The 11,071-nt window shown below is 32.6% G+C and overlaps 4 protein-coding genes and 1 long non-coding RNA gene across 6 annotated transcripts; all 5 read right to left on the bottom strand.

The window, feature by feature from the left end:
• Positions 1–336: 336 nt before the first annotated feature.
• LOC109584487 (uncharacterized) lies at positions 337–739 on the bottom strand. The gene is made up of 3 exons (XR_002186033.1): positions 724–739; positions 603–669; positions 337–541 (listed from the first exon to the last, which is right to left on the bottom strand). It is a non-coding gene; the product is annotated as an uncharacterized LOC109584487 (long non-coding RNA).
• A 49-nt stretch (positions 740–788) lies between these two features.
• On the bottom strand, positions 789–2,033 carry LOC109584486 (uncharacterized). Its single transcript, XM_020000240.1, has 8 exons — positions 1,907–2,033; positions 1,780–1,849; positions 1,693–1,731; positions 1,601–1,642; positions 1,511–1,549; positions 1,361–1,457; positions 1,201–1,302; positions 789–1,154 (listed from the first exon to the last, which is right to left on the bottom strand). Exons 1-8 carry the CDS (start codon positions 2,007–2,009, stop codon positions 1,008–1,010), a joined length of 639 nt encoding a protein of 212 aa, XP_019855799.1. The 5' UTR covers positions 2,010–2,033; the 3' UTR covers positions 789–1,007.
• Positions 1,991–5,204, bottom strand: LOC109584485 (uncharacterized). Of its 2 annotated transcripts, XM_020000237.1 has the most exons (14): positions 5,163–5,204; positions 4,908–5,088; positions 4,542–4,572; positions 4,222–4,426; positions 4,048–4,109; positions 3,816–3,994; positions 3,663–3,762; positions 3,515–3,616; positions 3,222–3,462; positions 2,686–3,028; positions 2,502–2,632; positions 2,304–2,440; positions 2,151–2,262; positions 1,991–2,080 (listed from the first exon to the last, which is right to left on the bottom strand). In XM_020000237.1, exons 2-13 carry the CDS (start codon positions 4,970–4,972, stop codon positions 2,209–2,211), a joined length of 1,650 nt encoding a protein of 549 aa, XP_019855796.1. In that variant the 5' UTR covers positions 4,973–5,088; positions 5,163–5,204; the 3' UTR covers positions 1,991–2,080; positions 2,151–2,208. The 2 variants fall into 2 exon arrangements, with proteins under 2 accessions (XP_019855796.1, XP_019855797.1); XM_020000238.1 differs by lacking the exon at positions 2,151–2,262 and having other exon boundaries at positions 2,008–2,080.
• Positions 5,205–5,416: 212 nt separating this feature from the next.
• On the bottom strand, positions 5,417–9,441 carry LOC100637723 (uncharacterized). Its single transcript, XM_003388756.3, has 7 exons — positions 9,233–9,441; positions 9,050–9,102; positions 6,660–7,105; positions 6,022–6,090; positions 5,782–5,957; positions 5,661–5,727; positions 5,417–5,598 (listed from the first exon to the last, which is right to left on the bottom strand). Exons 1-5 carry the CDS (start codon positions 9,309–9,311, stop codon positions 5,873–5,875), a joined length of 732 nt encoding a protein of 243 aa, XP_003388804.2. The 5' UTR covers positions 9,312–9,441; the 3' UTR covers positions 5,417–5,598; positions 5,661–5,727; positions 5,782–5,872.
• A 67-nt stretch (positions 9,442–9,508) lies between these two features.
• LOC109584475 (uncharacterized) lies at positions 9,509–11,046 on the bottom strand. Its single transcript, XM_020000225.1, has 9 exons — positions 10,948–11,046; positions 10,570–10,743; positions 10,452–10,518; positions 10,371–10,406; positions 10,284–10,325; positions 10,190–10,234; positions 10,048–10,144; positions 9,883–9,984; positions 9,509–9,834 (listed from the first exon to the last, which is right to left on the bottom strand). Exons 1-9 carry the CDS (start codon positions 11,027–11,029, stop codon positions 9,694–9,696), a joined length of 786 nt encoding a protein of 261 aa, XP_019855784.1. The 5' UTR covers positions 11,030–11,046; the 3' UTR covers positions 9,509–9,693.
• Between the last annotated feature and the right edge of the window lie 25 nt (positions 11,047–11,071).

Genomic DNA, 11,071 nt, shown 5'->3' with positions numbered 1-11,071 from the left:
ATTGCTTGTATAATCAATGAAAAACCGCAATAATGAATAGCGATGCGGCCCCATGCGGGCGGGTAATGGGAAACAAGGAATCAAATTGGAGTGGCCTAATACATGACATGCTCATGTATAGCACTAACCAGGTATCATTCTCGAAAGCCTCGACAGCTCTCTCAGGTTCTGATTCCAGCGCAGTCATCTCTACCTTCACCTCAGTCGACCTGCGCCAAATTCCGCCAATCTGGTCAACCGCAATCGCACAGCTAAAATTGTCCACATAATTTCCTGTCAAAAAGCTCGTATTTCCACAAAAATTTGATATCAGTTTACACAGAAACATTCTGTGTAGTCTGTAATGCAATTATAGTGCTATAGTAAAATTATATATGTAGTAGACTTATAGTCTATAACATCCATGGTAAAAATTATGAATAATAAATCAGTCCAGGATTGTATTTTGACAATGGAGAAGAGATGGAGTGACACTTGGCACTTCTGACATCATCAGTTAAATGTAAATATGGACCATCATGTAGTGTGACATTCAGTCTCTCTATCATTAACAGAAAAATAAACAATAATTGTTGTTGTTTATTGTTGTTGTTTATAATTACCTCTTTTTTCCCAGAAGTGACTAACATGTCCTCCCCAGCTCTTTACCTCACTGCTCTTCTGAAAATTCTATAACACAGACTTAACGCACTCATCTCTAACAAACAATGCTAAAATTGAAACCTCTAAGATACGATATGAATTCTTCACATCCCGTGGCAGCTGCCAGGAAGGTACATATTGCTTGCATTATTGGATCATTAGGTATCATTGCTTTTAAAACTTGTGATCAGCTCAAATTATAATAGCATACAGACATAAGCCAAAAATCATAAGTTTAATTATAGAACTATAATCAGTAGACACTCTATTGTAACTATCACTATTATTATAGTTAGATCTACTTGAAAACTACAAACAAGTAAAAGTCCGCACTGACATTTTGACACACAATTAATCTTGTAACACTATTCATCTTGTGAATCCTCAGAACACAAGGAAATTCCAAAGCGATCAGCAAGAGATAAAAGATGAGCTTTCTGCTTCTTCATATTCTCACATAATTCAGAATGATACTGTACCAATTCCTTATTAAATTTAGCTTGTTTCCTCCACTATATTCATTGTAATATATTTAATATTATTTTATCATTACTGTACTTTTTTAACTTGGGTATCCATTGCTTCTCTCTGTTCAAAATATAATCGTTCCACATCAGCTATGTGTCGCTCAGCAATTTCTTGGTGCTGTTTAAGGTAGCCCTAATGTTGGGAAAGAAGGAAAAACATGCATTAATGTATTAACTGATTTATTTATTACCTCTACTATTTTTGGTTTAATATTTTTAAAAAAATTATGACAGCCTGCTATGAAGTGCATTTCCAATTGCACAAGGAAAGCATCAATTTCTGCATTCCTTCAAATTTAACATTAAAAAAGCATAAACCCATAATATCAGTAGTGACATACCGTAAGTGGCGTTCTGGATCATCCAAAGGAACAAAAAGCCTATGAAAATTGTACATGTAGACATAGAGCTACATATATTCTCATGCTTACTTTTTGATAAAAACTACGATGGTCTCCCAAATACTATAATGCCTATGATTAGAAAAATTATAATCATAGATAACTAATATAATTATAATTACACTTTGCTCTGTTCTAGTACATCGCTTAACTTGAGAGGACTATAAACAGAAAAAGATTAAGCAAAAAAGATTATAATTATGTAGTACCCGCTGGCTGTAATTTTGCCATCATTTAGATAGTCAGGAATGATGAAATCTTCAGGCAAATGAGACTCATCTACACATCATTATAGTAACTATGATACTCAAGCAATACATTGAGTATTGTTCATACCACTAGTAGAAGTAGTTGTATTGCAGTATGAGGCCAGATACTGTTTCAATTTCTGTCTAGTGGAACCAAATTCATGTGCTGATTCTTTAACAACTAAATCCATCTTTCTAAAAGGAAGATCTTTCAGATCATTCTTTAATGATTCATTTTCATCTTTAATCAATTGCTCAGCCTCTATAATGAAACAAGCATTAATTTTATTAATGATTTCGGCATAAAAATTAAAAATGAAATGCTAAAAAACCTGAGTTAAACTGTTTAGTGGTAACGCTTCCCCTTTTTTCGAGGTCTGTTCAAAATTTTTAAAAAATTTCTAAATGTGATTTGGATTCCTTGTCAATTTTTTTATTATTTGTCTAAATACAGCAGGAAATAAAGATTTATATAATGAGTGTACCTCTAAATTTTTATCATAAGAATCTTCTAATTTTCTGCAAAAGTCAGACCCATTTGCATACTTGGCTCTTAATTTCTTCACTGATGTTTTGAAATGTTCCATGAAACCTTCTTTCTCCTCCACTCTATCGTTAAACTCTATTACATAAACACATAGACATTGGTAATTTGGTGGGCAGAGTTATACAAAATATCATACTCTTTTCAAGTTTCATAAATTCTTTTTTATTTTCATCCAATTCTCTCATAGCTTGATCCAAGTATCTAATGCAATCTCTCACAATATTGTAGTGCCATAAATAATGAGATCTACTAGCAATTTCAATAAGTCTGCATCATGAAGCAAGATACATTTTTAAACAAATTAGCAGTAATTAACTTACTTTTCTTCCAATGATATAACCTGACTAACTTTTTCTATTTCCTCTGCAGTTGATACATCTAACTTTGCCATTAGCACTTTCATTTCTCTACTCCTCTTTCCTCCTAGTTTCTCTTTTCTTGCCTCAAGAGCTCCAGTAGCACACAAAGGTATAATGCAATCATCTGGAATAGACACAAAGCCCTTGCACTGGTCCTGGATGATCTTCTTTATGCTGTCAATATGCTTGGCGAAGCTTTCATTGTTGTCGTTGGAATCAGATAGATCATTAAACTTTGTATCAGGCATTTCATATTCATCAAGCTTTGTTACAGCAATCAGGATTCGTTTTTCTTTAAATGCATCTAAAAACCCCACATATAAATTTAAAAATGAGCAACTCAATCAATAAATAAATACTATGTATTTTATGACTATAACCTAGTACTATTATAATAAAAACAATAGTTATAGTAACATTATATCAAAAGTTTATACACATAAATACATGACTTTCCCACAAATTTAATCTGTAGTCATGAATCAATTATAGCTTACTTGGGTCCCTCTTGACAATAGCTCTCAGTGAGTCAGTATCAATAGAATCCTCCAATTGTTGGCATGACATCACATAAATATACACAGAGCAGGTCATCAGCCCATGCTCTGATACTTCAGATATTCCTAGCTCGTTTGATTCAGATAAACCAGGTGTATCTAACAGCACAATTTTGATATCACCAGTGGCACAACGACATAGGAAGGGCACATGTGCAACTAATTTGTCAATGTCCATTGTCTATAAAATAAAAGAAAAACTTAAAATTAAAATTGGCTAATCATGTACTCACTGCAGTACTTTCTAGCTTTCTGATATGTGTGTTCCTATTGTGAATTGCTAATTGAATATTATTAGAACCCTTAACTTCTTCTTCCTTCACTGATAAGAATTGCTACATCAAATGACAACATCAATTAAAGTTAATAATCAAAATTTACTTCAGTATCTTCAAAACAACTACTTCCATGATGATTGCTAGCTTTATGACAAATCCTTAAAATAAATGCTGTTTCATTTCGACTAGTGGCAGGCAATACTCTATAAAAATTAATTCAAATCAAGTATTAATATTATATTCCTCATATACTTACTCATGATGAAGGAGTGCATTCAATAAAGTGCTCTTTCCAGCTTTGTGACGTCCAAACACACCAATAGTGAGGACTTTATTTTGTAAAAGATACTCCGTTTCATCCAACCATTTCTCTTGAAGAAGAATGTTATTGCTACTGTGATTGCCATTATATTTTCTAACAGTATCCAAAATAAGCTAAAAGTGTAATAATGAAATTATTCATTTAAAACCAGCTAAAATAACTTTACTTGGCAGGTTTCAGTGATGGTTTCAGGTAACTCGGCAGTGCCACTGCTTTCTTGACAAATAGCTATATATATATATATATAATTATATATATATATATATATAATTATATTTATTGTTTCTGTTCATAAGCCCTCTCATTTCACATATACAACTCAGTCATTTCATTAATATACCTTGAACAAATTTGTGTCCAATGTTTTGTGCTCCTCCTGCAAAATATTTAATAATCCTGACAGCTCCCTTCTTTCCAGAAAAAAGCACATTGCCAGTCCAGAGTCTTGTAAAGAAATCACGATTTTTGCTTGCAGCATCATCTTCGTCAGATTCATGGTATTCCAAAACTTCAAACACAGAATATTCAAGATCAGCATCCTCCTCCTAATAATTAACATGATATCAAAAGAAACTATATCATGCATTGTACTAGTGTATGGATTTCAACTGTTTGAAACCGGCATACAACAATTAAAAAGTGGTTTGAAGTTTAACTTACATTTGTACGTTGCATTGACGAATTGATGCCCCTATAAATTAAAATAATAATTCAGTTAAAAGGGTCTGCATAGGTCTGGCTAGTGCCAGGCTAAGCAAGACTACTCAGAATAGTGTGGGTACACCACTTGGCCATGGCGCGCACCAAAACTGGTTGCTCTGTGTATGCATGCCATAATTCAGGAGGATAGTTTAATCAGTAATTATAATTCTAGATAATATAATAATTATTATTATTAATAGCTTATAGTCTATGAATAATATTAGTCCAGCATTGTATTTTGACATTGGAGAAGAGATAGAGATGCCGGCGCACAGTCAATGCGGCATCAATCAAAGAATAAGTGGGCTGGGATTATTAACTAACCAATTATCACCCTTATCAGCCTCTCTGCAGGCTATCTCTGTCACCTCAGCGACTGCTTCTGCCATCACTGTGGAACCATTCAATATACAGTGTACAAGCCAGATCTATGGTACAAGCCGAGCAGATACCAGAGAATTTACTGAATGACTAGTATTTTGACAAGCTAATACAATTTCTGAGCCTAATTAAACATAAACTATGTAACATTTGTAGTAGTATTTGTTTAGTAGTCCTACTAGTAGTATTTAGACTTACCGTCATGTAGGATCCATACAGCACATAATCTATAGCTTGCTTAGACTCCCCCTGAATGTTTTACATTCTTCTATGAGAGTCCAACAGTGCAACATGTTGCATGAAGCACAGATGTTTCCTACGATTTTAATGCAACATGCATATTGTTAAACATGGCATAAGTTGAACAACTTGTTTTGTGTGTGGATGTGTCAAGAATGTTAGATCTGTTATAGGTCCATTTGATTTGGCTTAGAACTGGGGGGGGGGACATATTATAGTGACAACTTCTGTATTTCCAATAAATTTATTTTGATCTACTGAGCTAGTCTATGAATAATTAGTCCAGCATTGTATTTTGACAATGGAGAAGAGATTGAGTGACACTTGGGATGACTTCTGACATCATCAGTTAAATGTAAATATGGACCATCATGTAGCGTCACATTCAGTCTCTCTATCATTAACAGAAAAATAAACAATAATTGTTGTTGTTTATTGTTGTTGTTTATAATTTACCTCTTTTTTCCCAGAAGTGACTAACATGTCCTCCCCAGCTCTTTACCTCACTGCTCTTCTGACAATTCTATAACACAGACTTAACACACTCATCTCTAACAAACAATGCTAAAACTGATACCTCTAAGATACGATATCGATTCTTCATATCTAACTGCCAGGGAGGTACATAGTGCTTGGGCATCGTTGGATGATACCCAATGATATTCTTGTTAAATTGAAGTAGCATAAGCTGAACAGGTCTGCATTCTGACATTAGTTATATCAATTCTGCTACTATCAGATCTAGGGTATGAACTAAAAATAGTAACACGTAGTACGTAATAATGATGTGATAGTAGTTTTTAAATATTAGTCTCACTCGTGTGATATGGAGGAATTTAATCTTTTTCTCTTCTGCTGCTGTCTGTTGCACACTTTGAGGTCATGACTAGAAAAAGAATGTAATAATAATAATAATAATAATAATAATAATACTGAAGTGATTGCAATTCCTGATGATACATATTGATGTCCTTATGCTGTGTAGCAAGTTTGAGCTAATTCTGACTTCAATTTTTTGAGTTACGGCCATTTTAAGAAAACGTCAAAATTCTGAAAAAAATCCCTGTACTATAGCCCATTGGTTTTTTTTCCAAAAAAATGGCTCCAAAATCACTCCCAATTTTTATTACATTTTCTGATACATATTGATGTACTTATGCTGTGTAGAAAGTTTGAGCTGATTCCGACTTTAATTTTTCGAGTTATGGCCATTTTAAGAAAACGTCAAAATTTTGAAAAATCCCTGTACTATAGCCCATGTTTTTTTCCAAAAAATGGCTAAAAAATCACCCCAAATTTTTATTACATTTTCTGATACATATTGATGTACTCATGCTGTGTAGCAAGTTTGAGCTGATTACGACTTCAATTTTTTGAGTTATGAGCAATCAAATGCAGGCAGACATTAACAATAAACATCATAATTAATTATTATTAATTATTAATGTACTGTACCTTCTCCTCTTAAGCCTGTTAGAATAGACGGTCAATATGACGGCCATTATCAAACAGAATATAATTGAGAGTCCCACAAACTCCGCAATCAAAGACCCAGCAAGGACCTCAACACTATATCTATTATCACTAGCTTTACCACAAGCAGGTGCTCCGTCACTCGGATATACAGGACAAGAAGAATCTACTGTATAGTACCCAAAACCGTCAGATATTGCCGGTGATTCAAGTACCCAGTTCTCTACAAAAGCAGCGAGGCTTTGGGCGGAGTAGGGGGCGTGGCCATGTATCGTCATTCTGAGGGTGGGGTAGTTCGGGTCGTCACGGTTACAGAGTGTGTAGGTGGAGGAGAGATGAGAAGAGTTGAAGTTGCAGGAGCAGTGAGTGTTTATTTCAGACAAGACGAAAGTTAGCATGAAATTAGTTACTGTTGAGTTTAACTGGTTCTGAGAGAAAGAGAGAGAGAGAGGAAGAGAGAGAGAGATGAAGAAAGTTAAGGAATATTATTTTGTATACAAACAGTATAGCTGCAATATTGTAGGAAGTTATAACAATAATTATTTTGTTAAAATAACTTGTAAAATTTAGCAGCCACAGTGTCATTAAGCATGCTCAGAATAAAACAAAATGAAATGGATCCTATATTCATAAATATGTCCACTGTATAATACACAAGTATATAAATACAATATCACTGTATAACAGGGTTGTTGTCAGTTAGTTTGTTTTTTTATCATTACTATTACCATTACTTTACAAAAATCTTCATTACATTACCATTATCATTACAATTTATAAGTTATACCACCAATTATATTATCATTATTATTGAAACTATCTAAATTACCATTACCATTACTTTAGAAAGTGTACTACATTTGCATTACAATTACCACAAAATCGCAAGAAACTGAAATTGTTTGATTATAATAGTAATTTTATTTAAGAAAATTTGATGTTAATATACATGTAAACTAGAGTTAGCTTTAAAAGGAATTTTTCAAATTTTTTTGGTAATAAAAGAGCACATGATAACTGTCACACTCTAGTTAGCAAGTTAACACTTAAGACATAACCAGTGATTGATAGCAAGATACTCTTGCTGATAGTATATGATAACACCTTAACACAACACACCATCTTACTTACTTAATCCATGCAATTATCTATTATCATTACCTTATCTCTGCTATTAATTACCATTTGCCATTACCAATAGAACGAAATTAGCCATTACAATTACCATTACTATTACAGCTAAAAAGTAATATTACCTAATTAATTACCATTATAACTATCATTGCAACAACCCTGCTGTATAATACAAGTATGTTTAATAATATTGCTTTATTGTAACTTTGCTATAACTACTAATCCACCATTAGTAATTCCCTGCTAATATTTCCATAGAATATATTATAAATAATAACATGACTTCGTGTATTTTACTAGTATATACTTATGAGGAAGAAGGAAAGAGAGAGACTAAGGAAAGGGAAGGGAGGATGTGAAATTGAAAGTGACAAACACAACACATTCAAAGAAATATATCAGCTGCATCCAGTTCTCTCTATTTGATGTTGTTTGGATAAATTTAAAAATATTTTTATACTCAAAACCACACAACCAAAACTCCCTCCCTTTTGGTCTTTATGTATAAATATAGAACAGCCCTTTTATGGTAATGACTTAAAATAGTAACAGAGAACCATTGGAGCATAATACAGGTTGATAGTAAATACCATAGTGTGTAAATGTACAGCTGCAAATAATAATTGAATCAATTTGAAAAGAATGTATAGAGAGGGACACTGTGTTATTGTATCACATGCTAATCATGTGCAACACCCAAAATAATAATAATAATAATAATAATAATAATAATAATAATAATAATAATAATAATAATAATAATAATAATAAATACAGGTATTGTATTACAGTGCATGTGATGTACATGTGTACAGCTAGTGCCAATGGCGGGTCTTATAGTACAACTTTTTTTAAAACTAGTAAAGACAGCTGCAGCATCTTAGAGCTATTTTAAACTGTTAAATTTTAATGGAAGCCACTAAAATTGTAGCGTCTATGGATGATTAGACACTTAATCACAACATAACACATAAAAGAATTTATTATTATATACGCTATACTATTTTATTTGTTATTTTTGAAGGTATTTCATAAACAAAACATTCACTTTGACTCTCTCATTGTTTGAGAAGATACACTATACAAAACATTATATTATTTCTAAGACAATGTGACATGTTAATTAGGAAAGCTACAGTCAATTGTATGTAAACAAAAACCTGGTAATAGTTGGCAAAAATAAAAGTGTTAGTGTGCTGTAATAATAAATATAAAAAATATTATGCTTTTTTGCTTACTGTCCACGTGCTACAAGACACGAACGGGCCCATCTTGACTTGAATTACTACTCCTAGAGGCGAGGAGAGATAATGAGAGATGAAGAGAAAGATAGGGAGAAGAGAGATTACAGCAATACAAGGAAGGAAGGAAGGAAAGAACAGGAAGAGAAAGAGAGAGGAGGAGAGGGTGTTATTTCTTACCAGTTTGTGATAGACATGGTGTAGTAAGGAGGAGAAGTGTTAGCGCGGCTATTGTACAAGCTCTACTCCAGGCAGCCATTGGTACAGGTATTAGTGGAACTTGTAAGGCTCGGGCTGGTAATAAACTAAAGAGTTTGCTTACCACAGCAAAGTAAGGTTGTAATACAACACAAGATTGATTATAGTGTTCTTTTACAGCATCACTTGAATCACTTCCTTAATAGGTGGAGCTCAGAGTCAGAGCTAGCTAGCTGTGCATTACAATACTACACATTGTTTGCTTTGAAAACTTGTGATCAGCTCAAATTATAATAGCATAATATAGACAAACATAATAGACATAAAGCAAGCAAAAATTATAAGTTTAATTAATTGTAACTATCACTATTATTATAGTTAGATCTAAAACTACAAACAAACAAAAGTCCACACACACACACACTATTAATCTTGTTACACTACTAATAATCTTGTTTGGGACACAAGGAAATTCCAAATTGATTGGCTAGAGATAAAAGATGAACCTTTTGCTTCTCCAGATTATCAATTAAATCAGAATGAGATTTGACCGTTTCCCTATTAAATCTAGCTTGTTTCCTCCACTATAATGCATCCAAATTAAATATTTCTTTAGGATTGCTTTTATTTACTTCTCTAACTTGAGCATCCATCGCTTCTCTTTGTCTGGAATATTGCTGTTCCACATCAGTTATGTGTTTCTCAGCAGTTTTTCTATGCTCTTCTAGATAGCTCTATTTTTGAGAGGAAAGAAGCATTATGTAAAATGAATCTAGAATTCAAGACTGATTTATTACCTGTACTATTCCTGGTTTAATCTTTTCAAAATATTCATGACAGTCTTTTACAAAATGTTCCTCTAATTCCTTAAGGAAAGCATTAATTTCTGGTTCCCTTTAAACAATTTAACATTTAAAAATAGTGTGCACAATGACTAACAATAATGGACGTCTTGGATCGGTATCCTTAAATCCCGAAAATAATCTATAATAATTAATTTTGGTGTTGCTAGAATTATTGTTTCAATACTCACTTTTTAAAAAAAATTTTGATCATATCCCAAAAGCTGTAATGCCTATGATTAAATTAGCTAAAATTATTTCAATACTGAAAACCTTACACTTTGCTAAGTAGATCTTTTAACGTGAGAGTTGGGCTATATTAACAATACTGAAAGTTAGTAAAGCATAATGAAATTTACCTGCTGCTCACTGGTATTGTGCTATCATTTACAAAGATAGAAATGTCAATTTCAGGTAAATCAGACACTATGTATAATAAATAAACTACTTGGGCACCATAAAAACCTGTTGATTTACCATCTGTAGAAATAGTTGCATTGCAGTAAGAAGCCAGATACTGTTCCATTAATTGTCTAATAAACCCAAGTTTATGTGTTGAATTGGTAACAACCTTGGCTATATTTTTAAAGGGCAGATCATTCAGAGCATTCTTTAATGATGCATCTTCATTTTCCACAAACTTTTTAGCCTCTATATAGTGTTACCACAAAAATGTCCCAATGATTAAAGCAAACAAGTGATAAGCAACTGTATAGGAAATATTGTTTTCAACAATTGGCAAATTAATGCTAAAATTTTCTAAAATAAAGCGTATTATTCTCAATGACATGTGCATGCAAAATTGCTCATATAAAAAGTCAATTTACTGCAATCACAGAATCTGTGTTGACAAACCTGAGTTAAAAATTTCAGTGGTAACTCCTTTTAATTCTTTAATTTTATTTCGAAATTTTTGAAAAAGTGATTTAGATACCATATCAACATTACAACAAATTGCCTAATTATATCGCTCATAACT

This window comes from Amphimedon queenslandica, unplaced genomic scaffold (assembly GCF_000090795.2).
Source record: "Amphimedon queenslandica unplaced genomic scaffold, v1.1 AMPQUscaffold_13207, whole genome shotgun sequence".
Classification (NCBI taxonomy): domain Eukaryota; kingdom Metazoa; phylum Porifera; class Demospongiae; order Haplosclerida; family Niphatidae; genus Amphimedon; species Amphimedon queenslandica.
The sequence above is the reverse complement of the archived record's forward strand: the minus strand, read 5'-3'. Positions and strand labels throughout refer to the sequence as shown.

Coding starts and splice junctions, on each gene's coding strand:
- LOC109584486 (XM_020000240.1), bottom strand. CDS start 2,009: ATGGATTTAGTTGTTAAAGAATCAGCACATGAATTTGGTTCCACTAGA. Junction 1,850..1,906: donor TACAACTACTTCTACTAGTG/GTATGAACAATA, acceptor AATGATGTGTAG/ATGAGTCTCATTTGCCTGAA. Junction 1,643..1,692: donor GTACTAGAACAGAGCAAAGT/GTAATTATAATT, acceptor TTCTAATCATAG/GCATTATAGTATTTGGGAGA.
- LOC109584485 (XM_020000237.1), bottom strand. CDS start 4,972: ATGGCAGAAGCAGTCGCTGAGGTGACAGAGATAGCCTGCAGAGAGGCT. Junction 4,427..4,541: donor CGTCAATGCAACGTACAAAT/GTAAGTTAAACT, acceptor GTTAATTATTAG/GAGGAGGATGCTGATCTTGA. Junction 2,263..2,303: donor CTTATGATAAAAATTTAGAG/GTACACTCATTA, acceptor TGCTGTATTTAG/ACAAATAATAAAAAAATTGA.
- LOC109584475 (XM_020000225.1), bottom strand. CDS start 11,029: ATGGTATCTAAATCACTTTTTCAAAAATTTCGAAATAAAATTAAAGAA. Junction 10,744..10,947: donor CACTGAAATTTTTAACTCAG/GTTTGTCAACAC, acceptor AACACTATATAG/AGGCTAAAAAGTTTGTGGAA. Junction 9,985..10,047: donor TTAAACCAGGAATAGTACAG/GTAATAAATCAG, acceptor TCTCAAAAATAG/AGCTATCTAGAAGAGCATAG.
- LOC100637723 (XM_003388756.3), bottom strand. CDS start 9,311: ATGGCTGCCTGGAGTAGAGCTTGTACAATAGCCGCGCTAACACTTCTC. Junction 7,106..9,049: donor TGTCTTGTAGCACGTGGACA/GTAAGCAAAAAA, acceptor TCTTTCTCTCAG/AACCAGTTAAACTCAACAGT. Junction 6,091..6,659: donor AACAGGCTTAAGAGGAGAAG/GTACAGTACATT, acceptor TTCTTTTTCTAG/TCATGACCTCAAAGTGTGCA.